Source organism: Lepidochelys kempii, chromosome 1 (genome assembly GCF_965140285.1).
Source record: "Lepidochelys kempii isolate rLepKem1 chromosome 1, rLepKem1.hap1, whole genome shotgun sequence".
NCBI lineage: Eukaryota > Metazoa > Chordata > Testudines > Cheloniidae > Lepidochelys > Lepidochelys kempii.
The window spans coordinates 192,144,453-192,167,279 of NC_136380.1; the positions used below are offsets into that span (position 1 = coordinate 192,144,453).

Below are 22,827 nucleotides of genomic sequence, written 5' to 3' on the forward strand. Positions count from 1 at the left end.
CCTGCAGCTATAACTGAAGGCAGCATCACTGAACAATAATAGTTTTCAATTCATTTCTCTGTGACATGGAATTAAACATTTATTAAATCCAAACAACATTTCTGTTTCAATGGAACAGATATTGTAGTGTAGTCTAGCTGCTGGCAGGGCCAGATTAACGCAGAGGCTTTAGACGCTGCAGCCCAAGGCCCCGGGCTAAGGGGGCCCCAGCGCAGCAGGGCTCAGGCAGCCTGCCTGCATGCTATGGCCCCATGCTGCTCCTGGAAGCGGAAGGCTTCTGGAACATCCCTGCGCTCCCTGTTATAGGGAAGGAGGCAGCTCTGCATGCTAGCCCCGCCCCCAGCACCGTCCCCGCAGTTCCCATTTGCCGGGAACCAGGTGTGGGCAGTGCACGGAGACATGCTGTCTCCCTCTCCCCAGGGGCATGCAGAGACGTGCCAGCAGCCGGCTGTTTCTGGGCACGGTGGCCATGGCATGCAGGCAGGCAGCCTGCCTGAGCCCTGCTGCACCACCCACCAGGAGCCGCCTGTGGTCAGCACCTCCTGGCTGGAGCCAGCACCTCACACCCCCTCCTGAACCCCAACTCCCTGCCCCAGGTCAGAATCCCCTCCTGCACCAAACTTCCTCCTAGAGCCCGCACCCCTCACCTGCTCCTGCACCCCAACTCTCTGGCCCAGCCTGGAACCCTCTCCTGCACCCAAACTTCCTCCATCTAATAATATAACAGTTGTTCTAAGGTAAGAAGTAGGCTATTTTGAATTAACAACTATATTCTACATGTTTTAAGACTGGAATGTAACCAGAGAACGGCTTTATGCTAATTAAAAGGCAAGTTTAGTATAGCGTTAATATCTTCGATGCCATAATTGTGATCATTTTGTTTTAAGTTAGGAAAAAGACTTGTATACAGGGGCCCCACAAAATCTAATAACCCCGGGCGCACAGGAGAGTTATGCAATCCCCATGCTCTTGCCTTCTGTAATCATTTTACCTCTAGATTCTTTACAGTTAACAGAGTGGCAGAAGCAAAAGCTGTAGTATTTGCACTGGGAAAAAAAAAAAGCAAGAGTTGTACAGACTGGTGCTAAACTACAAACGTTTAAAATAACGTGGTAAAACCAACATTGCAAACTCTTTTTGTTATTGTGGCTGCAGCGATTGCATTTTTAGTCAGTTTGTCACTAGAAGTCCCTTGTAGTTTTTTTTTACTTTAAATAATTTTGCTGCAGTATAGCAAGCCATCTACAATAGTAATGAGACACACTATTGAATAAAATAATGTCTAATCCCCTGACAGTACACTGCACTGTCAGTGAGAAAAAGATATCCTCTTTTAGTTAGCAAAGATGTTCATTCTTTTGCAACTGCTGAGAAAATTTTTCCCATGATAGGACTAACATGCTAAAAATAAAGATTGTGATAAAAAAACAGACTAGAATCCCTTATATTGATTTTTAGGAGCTATTTTCTCCATTACAGACAGTTTAACCCCTTTTTAGGTTTTAAGACCAGTTTAACATTTCTTACCCTAATTTCTTTTGCCAACATTAACAGAGATGAATCTGCAGGAGCCACCCTACAAGGGTGCAACTCTCTGATAAGCTTTCACAGCTGAGGTCAGTTGAAACATTCAGACTTTGTGGCAAATAATATTGGGAGAGTGCTCCTGAGGCATGCATCCCAGCTCTTACACAAGATTGAGTGCTCGCTGAAAATTTATGGCCTGATGCTTTGTGCACTTTGTGTGATCATTACCGCCTGTGCACAGTGAGTGCAAAGGGGATACAAATCCTCCCCATGGCTGAATGGTAGCATTTTACATCTGCTTTGCACAGGTATAAACAGCAATACAAAATGTTACACCTCCAAGAGGCACAGCACATAGTGCACTACGGGGCAGTGGGGACAACAGTGGTTTTGAGCCTTGCACCCTCCTAATCCTAGTTTGCTGTGTCTGGGGCCTGTCTAAATTACAGTAACTCCTCAGGATGCCTCATCACATCCTATTGGGCTACATGCTATCACTCTGCCTCCAATATGATCCTCACATCCCCAGAACACCGCCTGCACACTCCTATGCCAGCACTTGCAAGGGCGTCCTAAGAAGGCAACTTCATGGCTGTCTTCCCTAATTCTGGTGCTACAGGACTTCTCCCTCAGGTAGAACCAGGCCTTTTAGAACCACTCTGTGCTGCTTTGGACCTCTTACATGGTGTACGGGGGCCAGAGTGGGGCGGGGGAGTGAAGAGCTCATTTCAGAGTTTGTCATCCAGGTAGATAGCTAATTAGTGCCATCTTCTCTAAAAATTGGAACTATGCTAGTATGACTTCCAGCACCCCGTATTCACACCCTGCACTCCAAAAATCTTTGTACAACATATATCTTGTGAAGTATCATTTGAAAAGTAATAACTCGCTGGTCAGTAATATCATAGTGTACGTAGCAACATAAAGTTATGAATTTCCCCTGCATGAAGTTGATAGCACATGTTCAAACCCTCAGCGCTCCGATTAGGCAGGAATGGTTATGCAGGTCCGTCGTAAACAAAGGAACGTGTGTTCATATCAGTTTATACATAAGAAGTAAAGAAGGTGTGATACTGGGAGACCAAATGCCAGATACTGCCAAGACTTCATTGCTGGAAACCAGTAGTTTTCACCTGTGTGTTACTATGGTTAAGATGGGTATTGGACTTATAACAATGCATTTAGTGTTTAGACTTTATGAAATGTTTGTAAGCTGCTGCACGTATTAATCTCACTTATAATCATTTATCACATGCTATAAGGTAATATTAAAATTTTTGCTTTGTAACAGTAAAAAATGTTTGCTCTGAAACTGTGAACCCACTCAGGAGGGACGATCTTCTGCCCATCAAGCAGGCCTATCCAAACTAAACTGGCCTTTATGGGCCATTAAAATACAACGACTTTGTTAACTGCCCCCTCACACCCAGGAAGAATCTACTGTGCAAAAGGGCTTCTCCCATCAGCTTGAATTCTGGAAGAAGGAAATAAAAATAGCTGACAAGATAATTGTTCATATTTTGCTGTTTGGACTGTCTCAGGGCCGGAGCTTTGAAACAGAAGCAGAGATCCCCACGATCTCCTGCGTTAGCCCTAAAAGACATTCGGAACTGACAGGGGCGAGCAAGCCAACAATCTAAACTTTAGTGCTGTGGACCTGTCCTGGGTGAAGCTTCAGAGGGTCCTTCAAAAAATAAATATAGAACTAGATCTCCCTGTTCCCACAAAGAAAGAAAGTGACTGTGGTTTGGTTAGAAATGTGTCTGGAAAGATGCAGTTAAGGGAAGCACATCTACAGGGGATTGGGGATGGCTTCCAGCCATAGGTCATTAGGTTAGGGCTTTGGAAAGCGTACTTGACCCATGCCAAAATGGCCTTCTCCTGAGAATGACCTGGCATGTGGGTCACAGTGTGGTCACAGAAAGCACTAATCTGCCTATAAGAAGTGAATGCTGATGGCTACTTAGGAGCAAAAGTGATGCACCTCTCTGTGTTTTGTCATTAGAAGCTCTCAATGGCCCTTTTGCGGACTGATGTGGTTACATCAGCAGTGGACTATTTTTCTGGTGAACTGTAAAACCAAGCAACTGACTGCTACCAGTCAGTAAAGATCCCATGTGTTTTTGACAAGAATAGCCACGCTAACCCTGCTGTCCTGGCTAAATGCCAACCTAAGTAATTAAGTTCTGCCTGTCTTTAAAAATACACATCCTGTTGTCGTTTTTAAAGTTAACTCCTCCTTATTCTCCTGCATCTTATTGTGTCGGGAAGCTGATAAAGAATGGCTGCTGTGTCCCATTCTAACCCTGACTGGATTTCAGTGGGTAGGTGAAGAGGTGTGTGGGGGGAGGGAGGGTGTCAGTCAGAGGAGCAAAGCCTCATGGCAGTAAGGTGGAATGTCCAGACAAGGGCAGGTGAAGACAGGAGAGCAGAGGGAGTCAAGGAGATCGGGAAAAGGTCATTTGGGGGGCAGATGGAAAGGGCATTGTGTGGTTATGCAGAAGCCGAGAGGAGGGATAGTGAAAGCTTATGCTTCCTCTTTCTTGGAGGCTGAAAGAAATGCTGATTTGTGCCTCATGGATGGGGGGGTATGACAACGTGAAAGCAGCACATTTACAAAAAGAAAAATGGGTCTTTGTTTTGAGCTGGTGACATGGTTGTTGTTTTTCCCTGCAAATTTAGCTTTGCCCTTGTCTGCTGGGGTTTCTCTGCCAACCCTCTTTAATCACCAATGGCATATGTGGAAATGGAAATTATTATCTCCAAATTGTTATCTGACCTCACCTTCCTGCCTTTATTATGCCACTGAAACGGAAGTGAATTCTCAAACCTCAGAGTTAAAGCATCCCTCAATGGGTGTCAGTCATAAAGACTGAAGAACTGAGAGGGGAAATATCTGTGGGCAGACATCAATGCCTCTGAACAGTACATTTACTGTAATTGAAATAAGCCACTGAGGGGAAAACAGACAATGAACAGACTGATCTACTGCTTCTGAGCAGTAAACATATTGTCACCCACAAAGGAGGGGTGGAACAGTTTCTTAAGGGAGACTGGGGAAGCACATGGGGAAGGGGGATGCTCTGATTGGCTATGTTCTTGTAAAGTCAGGTATAAGGAAAGGAAGGATGGTCAAGCAAACTTCTCCCAGGTCACTTGTGCTTGCTATTTATTGCACAGTGCACTTCAGTTACCAATCAGCAGTACCTCTTGCTCTTTCATTCCTACCCTCCTCTGCCAGTGCAACTCATCATAGTTTATATGTTGCTCTGGTTCTGAGCCCTACGCAGCTCTACCAAATGCATTTCAACTCTAATCCATATCACCTTCTGCTCTTCTAAACCAGGGAAGAAATATTAAGAAAACTGTAATAACAGAAGACAAGGGAAAGAAAAACATATACTCATGACTAACTGCATAGAATCACAGGGCTAGAAGGGACTGCTAGGGTCATCTAGTCTAACACCCTGCCAAGATGCAGGACTTGTTGTGGCTAAACCTTCCAAGACAGATGGTTATCCAGCCTCCTTTGGAAAAACCTCCAGTGAAGGAGCTTCCACAACTTCCGTAGAGTCTGTTCCATTGTCCTACTGTTCTTACAGTTAGCAAGTTTTTCCTGAGATTTAATCTGAATCCACTATGCTGCAGTTTGAACCCATTTCCTGTTGTTCATCCCCCCTGTAGCAAGAGAGAACACCTTTTCTCCATCTTTTTTTATGGCAAACTTTCAAGTATTTGAAGACCGCTATCATGTCGTCGCTTAATATCTTCTTTTCCAAACTAAACATACTCCGTTCCTTCAGCCTTTGCTCATGTGGCTTGCATTCCATCCCTTTGATCATCTTTGTTATTTGCCTCTGGATCCTTTCCAGTTTTTTTACATCCTTTCTATACATGGTGACCAAAATTGGACACCGTACACCAGCTGAGGCCTAGTCAATGCCAAATAGAGCATTCTATCACTTCTTGTGACTTGCATGCTATGCCTCTGTTTATGCAACCTAAAATTGCATTTGCTTTTTTTGCAACAGCATCACATTGCTGACTCATGTTGAGGTTGTGATCCACCACTCCTCCCAGATCCTAGTCAGTGGTGCTGCTGCCAAGCCAGTTATCCCCATTCTGTATTCGTGCATTTGGTTTTTCTTCCTTAAGTGTAGCACCTTACATTTGTCTTTGCTGAATTTCATTTTGTTGTCTATAGTCAAGTTCTCGAATTTATCAAGATCCCTCTGAGTTTTAGCTCTGTCCTCAAAAGTGTTGGTAACCCCCACTAGCTTTGTGTCATCTGCAAATTTGATCAGTATGCTCTCTACTCCTCCATCCAGGTCATTAATAAAGATGTTAAATCACACTGGATCCGGAGCAGATCCCTGTGGAACTTCACTTGAGACTTCCCACCAATCTGACATCATTCCATTAATAGTTACTCCTTGTTTGTGGTTGTTTAACCAATTATGTACCCACTTAATACTAGTTCCGCCAAGCCCACATTTCTCCAGCTTACTTATCAGTATGTCATGTGGCACTGTGTCTAAAGCCTTGTTGAAGTCCAGGTATATTATGTCCTCTGCATTCCTCCGTCCACTGCATACCCCCATCCACCCTGCACCCAGGGGCTGTAGGGACGTGCAGTCACTTCCGGGAGGAGCGCAGGGCCAGGGCAGACAGGGAGCCTGCCTTAGCCCCACTGCACGCCAGACTTTTAGCAACTAAAATCTCCCGGGTTGGCTTCAGTAGCCTCCGGGAGATAGAGCCTGATTCCGGGAGACTCATGGTGAAACCGGGAGGGTTGGCAACTCTAAAGAGACAGCATGTTGACACACTCACTTTCTTCCAACACACACACACTCTCACATACACACTCCCACACCACACACTCTCTCTCTCTGCCCCCCCCCCACATTACTCCCCTTACAACTCCCCCCTTCCATTAAAAAGCAGCTGGCAATCTAGTAGGATGCCCATGGAATGATGGGATTGAGAAACCTGCATCACGTGACGCTGTACCTGCCCCATGTGGCATTGCAAACCCTTCCCAAAGCACCCTGCAGCCACTTGCACAGTGGGATAGCTACCCACAGTGCACTGCTCTCTATGCTGATGCAAGAGCTGCTAGTGTGGATGCGTTCTGCTGACACGAAGAGCATAGTGTGGACACGCAACAGCGATTTAAAGCGGTGGCTGTATGTCAGCATAATTTGTGGTGACAAAACTCTGAAGTGTAGACAAGGCCTAAGACTATGCCACTATCCTTCTAGTAAACTTCATCTAAATGCTAAATGCAGGCCTTTTGATCTAATGACAATTTAGTATAGTTGCATACATAATGTAAAAGTAATATAGACTTACAAGACATGAAAAGGATTTAGGAACTACAGGTTAATTTGGTTACACAGATATACATTTAACAGAACGTAGGTAGATACAATTAACATCTATTCTTGATTTTTATCAGCACAAGAGAATGGCCTGTGTCTGCTAAGCTATTTACATACCTTTGTTACCTCCACATAGTGAATTAACATTTCTTTGAGGTCATGCCCTGAGCTGACTAGCTGTCAGAACCACAGGGACATTTTGCAGAAGACATTAACAGCTGTGGGAGTTTTTTTGAAAAGTCATTAAGTGGGTTAGGGTGCTGCAAGCTCAGAATTCTCCAGGAGTCACCATCTGTCCCTCTCTACTAAGGGCTTATTTACACTACCCAGTTTTGTTGACAAAACTTATGTCAACACCCAAAAGTCGACAAAACAAAAATCGCCAAAGGGTGTTCACACTTGCTCCCTCTGTCGACAGATCACATCCACCCTGGGGACACCATCATCGACAGGGTGAGCAATGCACCGTGGGTATGTATCCCACAGTGCACTCTTGTGGGAAGGAAGAGCTGATCGCTGTGCATCTTGGGATTCTCTCCGAGTTCTCCCACAGCCCCCTCAGCTGCCGAGAGCAGCACCAGGAGTAGCTCTGTGAGCTCTCCGTGCTGAGGAATGGCAAAGCAGCACAGCAGTCTGTCCCCCTCCCCCCGCAACAGCCGTCTGTATTTATATTTAACATAATATTTGTACTGCTTTCTGTATTTTTCACTCCATGCATCTGATGAAGTGGGTTTTAGCTCACGAAAGCTTATGCCCAAATAAATTAGTTAGTCTCTAAGGTGCCACAAGGACTTCTCGTTGTTGTTGCCTGCTGCTGTGTTCCTAGTGCAGAGCAGAACAGGAGAATTCCAATGATCTGCTCTTTGTTTGTTCCCCAAAGGGAGCAGCTTTGAAAGGAGAGGGGCATGCAGAGATCAAAACACTGAGCAGAGCAATCAGGGCAGGCATTGTGGGATACTGTCGGAAGCCAGTTCTGTCAACAAACCAATCAGCAGTGTCTACACTGGCTCTTTGTCGACAATAAAGGAAGGGGGAAAGAGAAAATTCTCTGATAGGGGTGGAAGTTTTTTGTTGCCGAAACTGGGCGTTTTTCGCGACAAAAGTCCCATTGTAGTGTGTACACTCTTGCTGTTTTGTCGCCAAAAGGCAGTTTTTGGTGACAAAACTTGCCAGTGTAGACAAACCCTAACTCTCCATATTCTGTCAGCACAAGGCTCAGACAAGGAAACAATTTCCCCCCTTCATTAATATTTTCAGATAGGGCCCAGGACACTTAAATCCCACTATCTTAACATAGTTTTTTAAAGGGAAGAATGACAGTATTCTACCCCGTATCTGAATTTTCACCATCACAGAAATATCTTCTCAGAGTTGGATTTTTCCCTCTCCCCAAACTGTCTTCTGTCCTTTGAACTGGGAGTTGAATGGGTGTCAGCTCACAGCCGTTTGGTGCAACAGCACATTTAGGTGGCGGGTGCCAGAATCTAAACTTAATCTCTTTTAAAATGAAAGTCAGCAGCCATTATGGCTGTACAAATAACTATTCTTTTACAATTCATCCAAAAGACTGCACCTCCAGCAACACCTTAAAACCATGCTGGGGCTTTGGGTCATTTCTAACTTGTGGGAAAGTACCACCTACTAAGTCATGAACACAGCTCCTTGCAGTGGCTGTGTGTCTCTCTCTGCCAGGTACCAACTTGCTTGGCTTGTTTCTGTTTTGCTCAGATGGAGGAAATGGGATCACGGTATAAAGTAATGTGCAGGCTACTCAGAGAACAAATGCATAGAGCCTTTAATTTTCAAAATAGCTTTATTTGGTCTTTTTTCAGCATAGCTAGAACACAATGATGAATAATAGAATCAATGAATTAGTAAGAGAGGTTTCAGAGTAACAGCCGTGTTAGTCTGTATTCGCAAAAAGAAAAGGAGTACTTGTGGCACCTTAGAGACTAACCAATTTATTTGAGCATGAGCTTTCGTGAGCTACAGCTCACTTCATTGGATGCATACCGTGGAAACTGCAGCAGACTTTATATATACACAGAGAATATGAAACAATACCTCCTCCCACCCCACTGTCCTGCTGGTAATAGCTTATCTAAAGTGATCATCAGGTTGGGCCATTTCCAGCACAAATCCAGGTTTTCTCACCCTCCACCCCCCCCCACACAAATTCACTCTCCTGCTGGTGATAGCCCATCCAAAGTGACAACTCTTTACACAATGTGCATGATAATCAAGTTGGGCCATTTTCTGCACAAATCCAGGTTCTCTCACCCCCTCACCCCCCTCCAAAAACCACACACACAAACTCACTATCCTGCTGGTAATAGCTCATCCAAAGTGACCATTCTCCCTACAATGTGCATGATAATTAAGGTGGGCCATTTCAGCACAAATCCAGGTTTTCTCACATCCCCCCCACCCCCATACACACACAAACTCACTCTCCTGCTGGTAGTAGCTCATCCAAACTGACCACTCTCCAAGTTTAAATCCAAGTAAAACCAGAACATCTGGGGGAGATGGGTAGGAAAAAACAAGGGGAAATAGGCTACCTTGCATAATGACTTAGCCACTCCCAGTCTCTATTTAAGCCTAAATTAATAGTATCCAATTTGCAAATGAATTCCAATTCAGCAGTTTCTCGCTGGAGTCTGGATTTGAAGTTTTTTTGTTTTAAGATAGCGACCTTCATGTCTGTGATTGTGTGACCAGAGAGATTGAAGTGTTCTCCGACTGGTTTATGAATGTTATAATTCTTGACATCTGATTTGTGTCCATTTATTCTTTTACGTAGAGACTGTCCAGTTTGACCAATGTACATGGCAGAGGGGCATTGCTGGCACATGATGGCATATATCACATTGGTGGATGTGCAGGTGAACGAGCCTCTGATAGTGTGGCTGATGTTATTAGGCCCTGTGATGGTGTCCCCTGAATAGATATGTGGGCACAATTGGCAACGGGCTTTGTTGCAAGGATAAGTTCCTGGGTTAGTGGTTCTGTTGTGTGGTATGTGGTTGTTGGTGAGTATTTGCTTCAGGTTGCGGGGCTGTCTGTAGGCAAGGACTGGCCTGTCTCCCAAGATTTGTGAGAGTGTTGGGTCATCCTTTAGGATAGGTTGTAGATCCTTAATAATGCGTTGGAGGGGTTTTAGTTGGGGGCTGAAGGTGACGGCTAGTGGCGTTCTGTTATTTTCTTTGTTAGGCCTGTCCTGTAGTAGGTAACTTCTGGGAACTCTTCTGGCTCTATCAATCTGTTTCTTTACTTCTGCAGGTGGGTATTGTAGTTGTAAGAAAGCTTGACAGAGATCTTGTAGGTGTTTGTCTCTGTCTGAGGGGTTGGAGCAAATGCGGTTGTATCGCAGAGCTTGGCTGTAGATGATGGATCGTGTGGTGTGGTCAGGGTGAAAGCTGGAGGCATGCAGGTAGGAATAGCAGTCAGTAGGTTTCCGGTATAGGGTGGTGTTTATGTGACCATTGTTTATTAGCACTGTAGTGTCCAGGAAGTGGATCTCTTGTGTGGACTGGACCAGGCTGAGGTTGGTGGTGGGATGGAAATTGTTGAAATCATGGTGGAATTCCTCAAGGGCTTCTTTTCCATTGGTCCAGATGATGAAGATGTCATCAATATAGCGCAAGTAGAGTAGGGGCTTTAGGGGACGAGAGCTGAGGAAGCGTTGTTCTAAATCAGCCATAAAAATGTTGGCATACTGTGGGGCCATGTGGGTACCCATAGCAGTGCCGCTGATCTGAAGGTATACATTGTCCCCAAATGTGAAATAGTTATGGGTAAGGACAAAGTCACAAAGTTCAGCCACCAGGTTAGCCGTGACATTATCGGGGATAGTGTTCCTGACGGCTTGTAGTCCATCTTTGTGTGGAATGTTGGTGTAGAGGGCTTCTACATCCATAGTGGCCAGGATGGTGTTATCAGGAAGATCACCGATGGATTGAAGTTTCCTCAGGAAGTCAATGGTGTCTCGAAGGTAGCTGGGAGTGCTGGTAGCGTAGGGCCTGAGGAGGGAGTCTACATAGCCAGACAATCCTGCTGTCAGGGTGCCAATGCCTGAGATGATGGGGCACCCAGGATTTCCAGGTTTATGGATCTTGGGTAGTAGATAGAATATCCCAGGTCGGTGTTCCAGGGGTGTGTCTGTGCGGATTTGATTCTCCAGCGAGAAACTGCTGAATTGGAATTCATTTGCAAATTGGATACTATTAATTTAGGCTTAAATAGAGACTGGGAGTGGCTAAGTCATTATGCAAGGTAGCCTATTTCCCCTTGTTTTTTCCTACCCATCTCCCCCAGATGTTCTGGTTTTACTTGGATTTAAACTTGGAGAGTGGTCAGTTTGGATGAGCTACTACCAGCAGGAGAGTGAGTTTGTGTGTGTATGGGGGTGGGGGGGATGTGAGAAAACCTGGATTTGTGCTGAAATGGCCCAACCTGATGATCACTTTAGATAAGCTATTACCAGCAGGACAGTGGGGTGGGAGGAGGTATTGTTTCATATTCTCTGTGTATATATAAAGTCTGCTGCAGTTTCCACGGTATGCATCCGATGAAGTGAGCTGTAGCTCACGAAAGCTCATGCTCAAATAAATTGGTTAGTCTCTAAGGTGCCACAAGTACTCCTTTTCTTTTAGTAAGAGAGGTAGCTTCAGGTGAGAGAATCATTAAGCAGCAATAACAAAGTCCCTAGCACAACAGTAACTGTCAGCAACTATCTCTAATGGCCTTACAAACACAAAGATGAATACACATTAATGCACATACAAATGCTTGTATCACACTGGGGTATTGAAACAGCTGCAGCTCTGGAAAACTGAAGAGATCTGTCTTTCCTCACACAAATAGATTTGAACTTTGAATCTGAAACAGTTACTTTAGTTTCAAGAAACTCAGCTGCTAAATGTTTCCTGTTGCCTTAATAAATATGCATATAGTGTGTACATAAAACTGTAACCCAGCATGTCTTACAAAAAGTTAAATAACGTGAAACATGACTGATGCAAGAACAAAAGTTAATGGAATAGAATAGCCAAATGCCTTATAGGAAGGTAATAACAGTGCTCTAGATGGGATACAAGGCTTAAACCACTACTGCTCTGTCTGGTTGATGGCTTGTCTTAATACTCATTCACCAGTAGTGCCAGGTAAATGAAGTGTGGCTGGAGCCATGTTGAAGATCAACAGCAAGAGGAGGAATGTAAGGAAGGGAAGCAACAAGTCTTGTGAATGAATTCCATGGACAGATGATCCGGATCCATCAGTCATTCACTGCTGAAAAACCACCTGATCAGCTAGATAGGAGGAAAGAAGCAGGTGGATAGTTGCTGTCCAGTGAGACTGAGACAAATGACATTAGGTTTGTCCCTTATATAACTGAATCTGGTGCCAGGTTTTTTACTTCCTATCTTCTAGCTACTGAGTCTAGGTTGGATCACACTTCCCTTTATTGATGTAACTTTCAGGCCACTCCAGGTCACTGCTTCTAATGCTGAATCAGGTTTGCCAAGGAATGATCCAGTAAATGGGTTAAGATGCTTTAGATTCTAGATGGAAAAAAAAAAAAAAGGGAAGAAAATCTTGTTGATTGTTGAAAGCAAGAAAAGAGGACTGACCGACTGCTTAAAATACAGCAGCAGCTGTAACTAAAGGCTCCCCTAGTCACATTATATTGAGTGTTGGATTTCTTATCCACAGACAGGCTCCCATGTAGCTTGAGTTCCACCTTTATTTCCCTTGCTTACCAGGAAGCATACTTCATCTGGAAATCTCCGTAGCACAGAGAGACATCTAGTGAAAGAATAACACAACTGCCAGTAAATATATAATTATGTAACGTGATCTTTAGGGTTTTACCCAGGACCTATTGACCTAACAACAGGAGCTCTGGTCTGTTAGTTCAAAGACTATACAGACTCAAATCTCTATGAGGTCCAGCCACTAAAGGCAGACAGAGCACCTTAAGGAGTTACAACTACATCTACTCATGCTCGGCAGCTAGGTCTCCATGCAGCAATTGCTTATCTGTTATCAGGTTCCCCTGTGTGGGCTTCAGTATACTTCTGACAGCAGTCTCCTCAATGCCAGGTTTACTACTTTCTCCCAAGGAAGAGGATTCTTAAAAATGAAAGCCTTCTGGAGGCTGTGTTTTGTTTTTTGTTTTCTAACTAGAGAAAGTGCCTTGAGAATCTGTTTCTGAAAGAGGCTCAAAAGAGATGATTCAAAAGTTAATGACTAGAGCATACTCTGTGCCAGTTTTCAGAGTAACAGCCGTGTTAGTCTGTATTCGCAAAAAGAAAAGGAGTACTTGTGGCACCTTAGAGACTAACCAATTTATTTGAGCATAAGCTTTCGTGAGCTACAGCTCACTATGCATCCGATGAAGTGAGCTGTAGCTCACGAAAGCTTATGCTCAAATAAATTGGTTAGTCTCTAAGGTGCCACAAGTACTCCTTTTCTCTGTGCCAGTTATTTCTCTTTTGGCACAAGCTGTCCCGATGGAACACCGTCCTTTTCTGTAGATTCATAACAGTGGTGATGGTGGGGTTGCTGGTTTAACTTGATGGAGCATTTTACCTGTATAATAGATCACTGAATCAAATCCACCCCAGCTCAGTAGTGAGTAGTTACCAGTGGTAGTTACCAACTGATGACTCTCCAGGACCATGAATAAAAATCAGAATAAAAATAAAATAAAACAAACCAAAACACCAGATTTTTAAAATTTAAATTGGAGTTTTATTTTTGAAAACAAACATGTTGAAAATTAAACCTAAAGTTAAGGCCTGTAACAAGGCCAACTGCCTCCTGAGTGACCCCTCATGGCTGGAGATCACTCTGCAGCACCCCACCCACTGTTTCTCCTCTCCTTGAGGCTCCTAAAGAACCACACTTGGGCTTCTCTGAGTTACCACCAACCATGCCCACTTTAATTGAAACAGTTCACAACAATCCTCAGAGTCCCAAAATGACATTCATCACCACAACAGAAAAGTTTATACTTAGCTGTGGCATGTTCTATCACCACCAGAGCTCTTCTTCTGCCCCAATCTGTTCTCCCCTCCCGGCTCAGCCTTCCAGTTCTGGCCTCCAAGCCCAGACCCAATCAGGGTTTCCCACAGAAGGCTCCAAACTCCCCTGATATCAGACATTTCCTGCAAGAGCCTTTCACTTTCTGCAGTTTCCTGATCACCCTCATCCCCAACAGCTTTTTATGGGGAAATCACATGGTTTCCATTCAGTAATCAGGTTTCAGAGTAGCAGCCGTGTTAGTCTGCATCCGCAAAAAGAGCAGGAGGACTTGTGGCACCTTAGAGACTAACACATTTATTTGAGCATAAGCTTTCAGCTTTGAGCATAAGCTACAGCTCACTTCATCGGATGCATGCAGTGGAAAATGCAGTAATCAGGGTGTGCTCACCCCAGGCCCTCCAACCCATAACAGGCAAGCCACACCTTACACGGGCTGAAACATACTATAATCTACTAAAATAATTTTTTTAATTATATGCTGAACCAATGAGCCCTCCTTATATACTGTGAGGACCGAGTCCAAGATTTTGTTTTATATACAGGTTTCAGAGTAGCATCCGTGTTAGTCTGTATTCGCAAAAAGAAAAGGAGACTAGTGGCACCTTAGAGACTAACCAATTTATTTGAGCATGAGCTTTCGTGAGCTACAGCTCACTTCATCGGATGCAACCAATGAAGTGAGCTGTAGCTCACAAAAGCTCATGCTCAAATAAATTGGTTAGTCTCTAAGGTGCTACTTGTTTTATATACAGAATCAATTGGGGGCAAGCCATCTTTAACAAACTTTTGAACTCCAGCTCTATAAATATGGCACAACATGCCATGTACTGCCTTAAGTTTTTATATTATTTTTGGTCTTTAGAACGGAGTGAACTCTGGTAATTTACTTATTTCCAGTTGTTAGTCATTTCAGCCTGTTGTGCACAAAAGATCTGCAGAAACACTTTTAGTTTCACTTTTTTTCTTATGTAATCTATACATTTAAAGTAGTTTTATTTAACTAATTAAAACAATTTTTAAATGCTGATTGATATGTGCATTTTTTAATTCAATTCCAATTTCCATCCAAAAGCAGCTTGATAGAAATCATGGGTAAAAAGTTACCTGGTAAATAAGAAACATATTTTCTACCAATGAAAAAAATGGAGTAATTAAAAATTGAAATATAAAAAGAATATTCAGAGTCTTAATTTCTGAAGGATGGCTACATAGATGGTTAAATCAACGCGCATTAATGTGTATCGTGTATCTGTCTGGTTAAAAAAAAGTCATACCAAATCTAATGCAAAAGCTATATTTAACTATAAATAATCAAATCAACATCTCTGTCTGTGACAGCATCAGCGGCAAGCAATTCCCATCTCATTACATCATGAGGCCTGGGAAACTATACATCTGGGATCAAATTAAAGGTCTGATTTAAGAGTTATTGTACAAAACAAAATTGTATTTGGTTATTCTAAGGACCTACCCAAATATATAGTAAGAAGATTAATTGTATTTTTCTTCCAGAAAATAGCATCCAGACTCTCTGTGCATCATAGGCTAGCTATTATTACACAGTAACTGGCATAATCCTGACTGCTATAGTGCAGGTTGCCAAAGAAACATGTTTTGATAGTTATATCAGCCTTTCCTTAAGAAAATAAGGACAAATGGAAAACATGATTAAAATGGGTGATATAAAGCAAAGTTTTCTATTTGTTGAATTAAATCAACCATGTTCTAAATCAATCCAACTGCTCTCCAGCGGCCTATGAAAAATGACTTGCTATGTTTGCAGTCCATTTCCCAGTGAATAAATATCCTCTCATCACAAAGATCACACAACAAATGGCACCTTGCTGTACAGATACAGTGGCTAAATGGACCCAGCAGAAAGAAGTTCCAGCCAAGTTTTCAGGAACAATATTGGGATACTTTAACTGCTGCTGCCTGTGGATTATTGATAAAGGTTTTAGTCCCGAGGACAATCAAACTGTTACTTTCAAACAGCAATGAGTTCTCCTAAGTAAGTTGTTTTGCATATATAAATACAAACATATTCAATAAATACCCCCAAAACATTGTCTTCTGCTTCCAAACCATCATGACACAAAGTTCACGATATTGCACCACATGATGATGTTACATTACCCGAATACTATCATAGATTTAATAAAGAGAGACCCCAACTTGAACATACAAAACTGGCACAATTACATACACAACCAGAGCAAACAAACACAGTTGTAAGTGCAACTATATATTCACCAGGTGGCACTTTTGAGTGCCAAGTCTACTGTATACTGAAATAACTGGGCAAAAATAAGAAAGCGTGTTCAGAGAAGAGTCAGGGACTATAGCTATATATACAACAGCCTGAATGATCATCTCATCTTAATGGAATTTTAAGCATCTAATTTTAGGTAATCTATTTGCACATGATAGGAATTATTGATTATTTACTGGAATCATTTAGAAAGCTTTGCTTTCCATTTCCTATGAATTCACTCAAGATGATATTATTCTGACCCTAATTTCCTTGGTAGTGCTATCTTTGCGATAAAGGAAGACTAACAACTAATTTTTGGATGAGACTTCATATTTTGGAAAAACGTTATTGCATAATAAAAACAAAAATAAATCTTGCATAATTTGTGTGCAATTCAGATGAAAACAGCTGTTTTAAAACAAATATTCCCTTGCAGCATTTGCAGCCTACACATTGCCACTTCGAGAGTTTGAAGGTGAGATTGAAAATAAACAAAAGCTAAATCAATGTTATTGTAAACAAACAGAATAGAATAAACAGTGAAAAGCAAATGCGGTATTGAATTTTCCCTATTTTTCAATAATGCAAGCTATTACTAGTAGCACATAGATAAGAACATTTGTTCAAAGTACATATACCTAATTTTTCAAATTTTACTCACAATATTGGGAGTCCAGCTTGAGACACCTAAAAGGAATCTGATTTTCAGAGGGCAGTGCTCAGCTCTTCTGAAAATCGGGTGTCAGAGCCAGGCGGTAGGCAGCCAGATCTAGTGGTTAGCAACCTGATTCAGGAGTGTCATGTTCATGTTACCAGGAATCAGGCAGGAGCCAGTCAAATTAACCCCAAGAAGGTTAGACAATATTTGGGTCACCAGGAGTCAAGCCAAGGTCAGGATACCAGGAATCAAGCAGGTCAGAGTCTGTAGCATGAGGCAAGAGGGCTGTAGTGAGTGGAGTGGCCTCCCTCCAGACTTGAGAGTGAGGGACCATTCCACTCCCCGTGATGGGCAGAACCAAACCCTCCCCACCCCCTGCCGGAAGTAGCGGGGTACAACAGGAAGTATAAAAGGGTGGGCCCTGCAGCACAGTTGAGGCTGCACAAGGGAAGGAAGCAGATGTCTCTTCTAGGCAGGTTGACCCTTCTGCAGGACCCTAGTCCAGCAGCCGAGCAGACCAGAACTCTACTGAATGAAGAGGACCCCAAGGAGTAGCTGAAGAGGCTGCTGCCCCACTATGAGAAAACGAGACAGAACCCCAGCTCGATGGAGCAACGCTGACTAGCTGGAGTAGGAAGTAGCCCTGGGGAACCAGACTTCAGCCAGACTGTGTTGCCAGGAAGCCAAGCAGCGGATTTTGGTTTCCCTGCCAACCCAGGGGTGGGACTACTCACCACTAATAGGGCCCTGGGCTGGGATCCAGTGAAATAGGGTGGGGTTGGGTCCTTCTACCCCTTTTGCTGCTACCCCACACCTAGGGATTGGTAGCACACTCACCCTAGCCCTGAAGGCCTATACCTTGATTGTTGGTTGCCCCAGCCAGGAGGTTGTGGGCTCTAGATTATTGATTGCTGTCTGTCTTAGCCAGGAAGCTCAGGGCTAAAGACTGCTTATTGCTCTGCCCCGCTTGGGGGCCAGAGCCCCTCTGACATTATCTGATTAAAATGTGACCATGTAGATTAGTGTTACTACAACTGTTATACAATTATACAACAAAGCTTGTGCACAGTATGTCATGTAAGGTGTCTAAAAAATTATGGTTTGCTGAACATGATTATCCTATTTGTATCATGTATCGCTTTTGTTTCTGGAGTTATGTATATTGACTATGTACCTGTATTTCAAATGTGTTTGCTCCTGTGGTAAGACCCACAAGGTATTTAGCCATCACATTGTGAAGGGACTATTAAAGTTGAATGGCCCATCAAAGAACACTTAACTCACAATGGGCCATGGCAGAAGCTCATCTACACCTAATGGACTTTCCTGTGGATATTCTAGCTAGAGTATGGGTGATGGTTCCTGCTATGACTCAGCGGCGCATGCAAAGGCCTGTGTTGAGACCATGTGACACTAAACACCATCGTGTTACCTGAATTTTTCCACAAGCTGTGCGGAGGGCTTTGTTTGAAACAGTGGCTTTCCCTCCATATAAACTAGGGCAGAAACTATAAAAGGCCCAAGAAACATCTCCATTTTGCCTCTTACCTGATCTGATCTCTGGACTATGAACTTATGCTAATGGGAGTATTCTAACCAAGGGACTGCAGACCTTCCAGATAATTGGGAGCAACCAGAGATTTAACCAGTTAGCAGTTTATGCCATCACTGCTTCAAGAACTCTTTGCAACACTAAAGCTCACCATCTCTACTATGACACTGATTTCACAGCTGTACTCATATCTGTTTGTATAATCTTTTAACCAATACCCTCTTTTATTTTTTTAAAATTTTAGTTTAATTAAGAATTGGCTGTAAGCATGTATTTGAGTAAGATCTGAAATATTCATTATCCTGGAAGGTAATGGATCTGATCCTTTCGGATTGATTGAACTTTCATATTTGACATGGCTGTCTGGCGGGAACCCAAGGGCTGGGTTGCTTTTAAGGAAACTGTGTTTTGGCTTCTGTGTAACCAATAAGGTATTATAGAAGTTGTTTTGTGGCTAGCTTGGAGGATCTAAGTATTGGAATGACCACCAGCTTTGGGGATTGTCTGCCCCTTTCTTTGCAGTTTGCCCTAATAGAGTTACCTCAGTGTGGCTCCCCTGGGACTCTGGTCACAGCCTTAGACTCTTAACTGTTATTTGACCACCCAGGAGGCTGTGAGCTATAGACTACTTGTTGCTTGGCCACAGCCAGAGGGGCCTGAGCCCGACTACTGTTGCCACATGCAATGAGGTGGAATGGCCTCCCTCCCCACTTGAGAGTGAGGGATCACTAGAGTGTCCATACAATAACCAGATAGTGCCTAGTAGTGCAACCAATTTCCTGTACCTCTCTTTGTGTTTAAATAGGAAGCCCTGACCAATCAGAGGTCCTGTTGTTCCTCAAGCAGGCCCAAGGGAAGCCTCCCTCATGTAACTTCAGGTTGTATGGTTGCTCCACCTGGTCAGTTGGGAAGAAGCTGCTGGCTGAGAGCAGGGAGATAGCACTCAGTTGGGAACCTCACAGACTCAGGTTCAAAAGCCACAGGGTCATGACATCAGGCCCCCATAAGGTGATGCAAACTGGGCACCAAAAAATAGGCACCCAAAATCATGAGTCAATTTTGACCATGATTTTAAAGTTGCACAAATAACTTGATATGACAAAATACCTGTATTGCCAACTATCATGGGTTTTTTTTAAATTTTTTTATTAGTGCCAGAATTTTAGAGCATTCTGGAGCCCATCTCACGATGATGCAAGAAGCTCCAGGTGCCTTGCAAATTTTTGCCCTGCCAGAATCCAGCAGAGTCTCTACTCTCGTTCTCCATTCTCAAAGGAGGGGAGAGGATGCAAAGAGCCCATCAGCTCAGTGAGGCTCCACTCCCTCCTCCCTGCCTGTGAGCAACCCAGACAGAACTGTGCCTCCCCTCCTTGCCCCTCCCCCTGCTGCATCCAGCCTGGGAAGAGGTAGAGGGGGGTGAAGAGGCACTGGAGCTGCGCCCCCCACTCTAGAAAGGGGAGAGGGAACCCCTCTGCTGTCAGCCTACATCTAGAAAAAGTAGGGTCAAGAACCCCAGGTGGGACAGAGATGAGGCTGGGCTGAACTGATGGGGAATGTGGGCTGGGTGCAGACTGAACTTTTGGACAGGGCTGGGGGACAGGATTAATTGCTGGGCAGGGAATGGGCCGATGTCGGGGTGAGATCTCATGCAGCGGGGGCCAAAATCACGTTACCCAATACATTTAGGAGAGTGAGCAATGGTAATTGTCACACACACACAGGAGATGGGCAGGAGGTGTTCAAAATCAAAAGATGGAAAAAATAATATCATGTTTTAAAATCTCATTAGTTTGCGGGGGGGTCTAATTCAGGGGTTTTGATCTCGAGGTTAGCAACAGTGAAATACACACAACAAAAAGACACCTGACAAAAGTAACTATAGTGGGAATAGTTTACAACTACATCTGATGTTTCATCCACTGAGTTGACGTCTGATTCACTGTAAATATTTATTCCAATAACAAACAACTTATTCAGAGGGAGACCCACCTTTAGATAAGAAACTACATAAAATCTGACAGCCCAAGGCTGCCAAATAAACTGATCTAGAAATCCTATTGTATCATGAGTTTTCACAATTTATGTAGATAAAAGAGACCGAAATTGAATGGTTACTCTCCTTACATGGCAGAGCCAGCGTTAGCATTTCAAAGATCACGTGCAAATAATTTCTGTGAGGAATTAAATAGGGATTTGTAAGAGTGAAACAACTGTTCATATGTTAAGGTCATGTTAATTTTTTCCTCCATATCAATAAAATAAAGCTTTCAAAGGCCAGTGATTTTGAATATGGCTACATGATTTGAATGAACAGCCGAAAGGAGCTATTAGAAATCATTTTACACCATGAAATGACACAAATGAGGTGTGGGAGGCAATTATGTGAAATTCCCCCCTGTGCAGAGAGCCAACAGATGGCTCATTTTGAAGACTATGTACTGGCCCTTTGCACACAAGAGAATTTCTCTCTTGGTTACTGAGTTACTATGTAGCTGGGAGCACAACAGACTCTTTCTTCTGTAACAGATAAAATCTGAAAGGTTTCATGTGTCCACACTTAGATATACACAACTGCATGTACAGCCAATACAATTAGTTTCAGTTGTACTTGGTCCTCCAGGAAATAAATGCAATTGCCCATGGAATTTTGCATACACACGGTCAAATTCTGGTTTTGGTCACACAAGTATAAATCTGGAGAACCACGATGGACTGAAACTGAGGAACTCTACATTTAGAGAGGTGTAACTCACAGAAGAACGATGAAAAAGCAATCAGGTTCTTAAAAGAAGAATTTTAATTGAAGAAAAAGTAAAAGAATCACCTCTGTAAAATCAGGATGGTAAATACCTTACAGGATAATCCGATTCAAAACATAGAGAATCCCTCTAGACAAAACCTTAAATTACAAAAAGACACAAAAACAGGAATATCCATTCCATTCAGCACAACTTATTTTATCAGCCATTTAAACAAAACAGAATCTAATGCATATCTAACTAGATTGCTTATTAACCCTTTACAGGAGTTCTGACCTGCATTCCTGCTGATACTGGCAGATGCATGAGTAATCCTGCATTCGTAATTCTTCTTTTAAAAATAACTCTAAGTACAAGTAGAGAGCAGTATGGGCATAGTGTATTATTAAACCAAGAACAGTTCATAAATACTCTTACTTTTGTGTTGTGCAATGTTTATCCTTGGATAGGGCGGGGAGGATTTGAGTAACTTAATTACCACAAAATTACCCCTTTAATTATACCATACGTCACTGTGAGGGATTGTTGTAATGGCTTTCTTTGTGTTTTGTAAGATTATTTTCCACATGGATCCAAACCAACTCACTGTGGCAAAATGTATTTCTGGAATTGCAGAATATTCATCTGTCCACAACCAAAATACTCTCCCCTTTACAAGAAAGCCACACCAGACTAAACAACGGCAATTCTAAAACAAGACTCCAGGGTCAGGACTCTAGTGGCAATGAGACATTCTGACTGTGATATTCTGCCACCCTGGAAATACAGTAGGACTTCAGAGTTACGAACACCTTGGGAATGGATGTTGTTTGTAACTCTGAAATATTCATAACTCCAAACAAAACATTATCATTGTATTTTAAAAGTTTACAACTGAACACTGACTTAATACAGTGGGTTCTCCTTTCAGGTGAATTTTCAGTGTCAGACCTGCTGGGTCATTCTCAAACCAAAAACCCGGGCTAAACCTTCCAGTCAGGGGCAATTACTACGTACCAGCAGTAGTGCCACATCAGACACTTCGGCATAGATTTCACAATCCATTTTTGCCTACAACAACTAAATCTTCAGCACTTTTAATCACAGTGCTGCAAAATAGCATTGAGACAACAGAGGAGTAATTCTGAAAATAAGTACTAGACATTTACATGAGTAAGAAGTTAATCAAGACAGTGTGTTCCATTCTTCCAGGGAAGAATTGGTAGGGGAAGTAGAAGTGGGTGGCAACCTGGGCAGCAGTGACCATGAGATGGTTGAGTTCAGGATCCTGACAAAAAGAAGAAAGGAGAGTAGCAAAATACAGACTCTGGACTTCAGAAAAGCAGACTTACACTCCCCTAAGGAACTGATGGGCAGGATCCCCTGGGAGGCTAATATGAGGGGGAAAGGAGTCCAGGAGAGTTGGCTGTATTTTAAAGAAGCCTTATTGAGGGTGCAGGAACAAACCATCCCAATGTGCAGAAAGAATAGCAAATATGGCAGGCGACCAGTGTGGCTTAACAGTGAAATCTTCTGTGAGCTTAAACTCAAAAAGAAAGCTTACAAGAAGTGGAAATTTGGACAGATGACTAGGGAGGAGTATAAAGATATTGCTAGAGCATACAGGGGTATAATCATAGAATGTCAGGGTTGGAAGGGCCCTCAGG

The 22,827-nt window shown here is 43.1% G+C and overlaps 1 protein-coding gene across 9 annotated transcripts in view; it reads right to left on the minus strand.

The window, feature by feature from the left end:
* LOC140895616 (OX-2 membrane glycoprotein) overlaps nucleotides 1-22,827 on the minus strand; it is a 136,000-nt gene that overhangs the window by 72,834 nt on the left and 40,339 nt on the right. For 4 of the 9 annotated variants that reach the window (XM_073305827.1, XM_078848073.1, XM_078848077.1 and 1 more), the window contains one exon: nucleotides 12,524-12,716. The exons of 2 other annotated variants lie outside the window; for them this stretch is intronic. In XM_073305827.1, the coding sequence (XP_073161928.1) occupies nucleotides 12,667-12,716 (50 nt within the window). In that variant the 3' untranslated portion in view covers nucleotides 12,524-12,666. Of the gene's footprint in view, nucleotides 1-11,499; nucleotides 12,473-12,523; nucleotides 12,717-15,414; nucleotides 15,894-22,827 lie in introns of those variants that run through there. 3 more of the 9 variants (XR_012154291.1, XM_073305836.1, XM_073305862.1) reach the window with 2 other exon arrangements.